The 2,535-nt window shown below is 54.2% G+C and overlaps 1 protein-coding gene across 1 annotated transcript in view; it reads right to left on the bottom strand.

Annotated features, from left to right (window-relative positions):
* Positions 1–1,563: 1,563 nt before the first annotated feature.
* APOD (apolipoprotein D) overlaps positions 1,564–2,535 on the bottom strand; it is a 5,007-nt gene continuing 4,035 nt past the window's right edge. The window contains exon 5 of the mRNA XM_010157670.1: positions 1,564–1,963. Within this exon, the coding sequence (XP_010155972.1) occupies positions 1,728–1,963 (236 nt within the window). The 3' untranslated portion in view covers positions 1,564–1,727. The remainder of the gene's footprint in view (positions 1,964–2,535) is intronic.

Raw genomic sequence — 2,535 nt, 5'->3', positions numbered from 1 at the left:
CACACAGAGGCGGACGCGCGGGGTGCGGAGCCGTGGGGTCGCAGAACGGTTCAGGGAGTTACAGGTTCGAGTCCCGGCGCTGCCAAGCTGCGGGCTGTGGGCTACAGCGTCACCGTCCGCCTGAGGGAGAAGGTGGGAAGCAGATGAAGCGGCGATGAAACGGTCCAGCCAAAACGCTAACACGCCTGTCCACGTCCTGGCGTGTTCTCCATCATCCATACAGCCCAGGGATGCTGGAGGGGAGTGTGGTTTTGTGTCACAGGAACAGTGGCGTGAGGATTTAAAAGTCTAAAGGGCCAACAGCTTACCCATGGCGGTCGTGTCTGATGGCTGCAAGGCCTCCCTCCCACCTCAGCCTCCTACAGCTGGTAAAGATCAGCGAAATGCCCAGCTCCCATAGCCCTGCCAGGGCAAGAAAGCAGTTTGCTGCACACCTACGCCGATCAGGGTCCCACCGCAGTAGGTGCAGAACATTTCCTGTGGATTTACCGTATTCTGTGTCCACATGGTTGTTTCTTCATGTCAGTAAAAGCAGCAGGAGATGAGGGTACTGCCAGCCAGAGCCATGACAGGGGTTTGCTGGCTCAGATGATGGGGGAAGCCCACACATCTGATCCCAGAGAGCTGGAAAGACCTCCAAGCTCCTGGAGCAAACCATTTCACTTCTGACATGGTTGCTCGCCTTGCATTGCATTCCCACTCTCGCAGTGCCGTCGCCTCAGAGGAGGGGCAGACCCTGCGTGCCAAGACCCCCCCAGCCTGCCCGAAAACGTCATGCAACTGGGAAGGTACAAGAGCCCCAAAGCAGATATTTTGATTTTGATTTTAATGAGTTGCATCAATGCTATTCAAGCAGAGTTGTCGCCGTGCCCAGTGAACACCTGCCAGGGCAGATGCAGTGCCAGCAGGCACTCGGCATGTACAAAAGCGGTGAGCAGGATGTCAGGCAGAGCCTGCCGTCTCTCCGTGTTCAGGAAAACCCTTGGGAGGAGAGGACAAGGGAGCAGACCCATGTCTCTCTATCTGCTTACGGGTGCTCTCAGGCCTGACCCCTTGGGGGTACAGGACCAGCCTCACTTGAGGCGAGTCATGTACAGATACTGGGTATGGAGCAATGCTGAATTTCTGACATTTTTAGACTTCTCGGACTTTAAATATGAAGGGCCAGATCTGATTTCTAGCAAGGAAGTCTGCTGACTTGGCAGGAATATGCATCTACAGGCCTGCACCACAAAACATGAAAGACCCCCAGTCTCAGTTCCCGTGCTGCAGGGCCAACCCCCCATTCCTGGTTGTTGCCCATGATGTAGCTCAGACGCTGTAGACTCCTAGCAGGCACAGGAGCATCAAGACAAAAACGGGAAACCAACCTGGGGGCATCTGATAAAAGGTTTTCCCTGGGACTAGGACTTGCACATCACATCTCATACCCTTTCCCAACCACATAGTGGAGGACTCACAGCAACAGCAGAACTTCACGTCTGCACGTCAGGGTTTCTCTTCTTCACCCATTAGCTCTGAATCAGTCAGTTACTCTGCAGAAGTCAGAGTGAGACAAAAAGTGGGCAGAGCGATAGAGGGAATGACAGCAAGGAGTAACTCGGGGCTGGCAAACTACCGTTAGCAAAAGGGTTATTACATTTCTCTGTTACACAGAGAAATTCTAATGGGCAATAAAGCAACAAAGTTCATCGCTGGTCTGGCGCTGTGTCGCTGCGTGCTGGGAGTTACATCTCAGGAGGGCAGTTAAGTTGATCCGTGGGCATCATTTTCTCGGTGTCAATCTTGTAGGACTTGAGAACGCTCTTCAGGTGCTCCACGGTTTCTGGGTGCATCTCGGGAGCCCGTGATATAATCCAGGCGTAGTCAATGTGGAAGAGCCAGAGGATGTTGGTGCAGGAGTAAACCAGCGAGTAGTTTTCATAGTCGGTGGAGATGACCCAGTAAGGGGCAGAAGGCATGACTAGGAGAAAGAAGGGCAACATGAATGCCGTGGATAACTGACTCCAGACTGCTCTGCAGCACTAGAGCCACAGCTGCTGGTTCTGTTCCCACTCCTGCTGCTCCTGAGCAGCATAACTGTGATCAGTACAAGGAGCTATACTTTATAAAAGCCTATCAGGACTCCTTGTTCTGCCCAGAGGGACTCAAGAAAGCCACAAAGCCCTGACTAGGAAGGTCTTGCTGGAAAGTTAGCGCTGTGACCTGAACAGCTTGTCCGGGCCACTGACAACTAGCCCAGCTCATACCCGTGCTAGGGGTGCTGGCTGGCAGGAAGGAGCCCTAGGGCTGGAAGCTGACACCGGTGATCTGTGCAGCCCAAACCACCACCTCCTTTCCCACCACCCACTGCCACACTTAGCCAGCAGGAGCCTGGGCAGTGGAAATCGGTAGGGCTCAGCCCATCCCACCAGCCACATGGGCCAAATTCCCTTCTCCATCAGGCTGCTACTCCCAGAGCATCGGCTCTGGTGAAGGACAGCCACTCCAGCTTCAAACCTCCAGGCAAAGAGCAGAGGTGGGTCCAGTGGGCAG

Source organism: Eurypyga helias, unplaced genomic scaffold (genome assembly GCF_000690775.1).
Source record: "Eurypyga helias isolate BGI_N326 unplaced genomic scaffold, ASM69077v1 scaffold34758, whole genome shotgun sequence".
Lineage (NCBI taxonomy): Eukaryota > Metazoa > Chordata > Aves > Eurypygiformes > Eurypygidae > Eurypyga > Eurypyga helias.
Note: the sequence above shows the minus strand (reverse complement) of the source record. Positions and strands in the feature narration are given on the sequence as shown.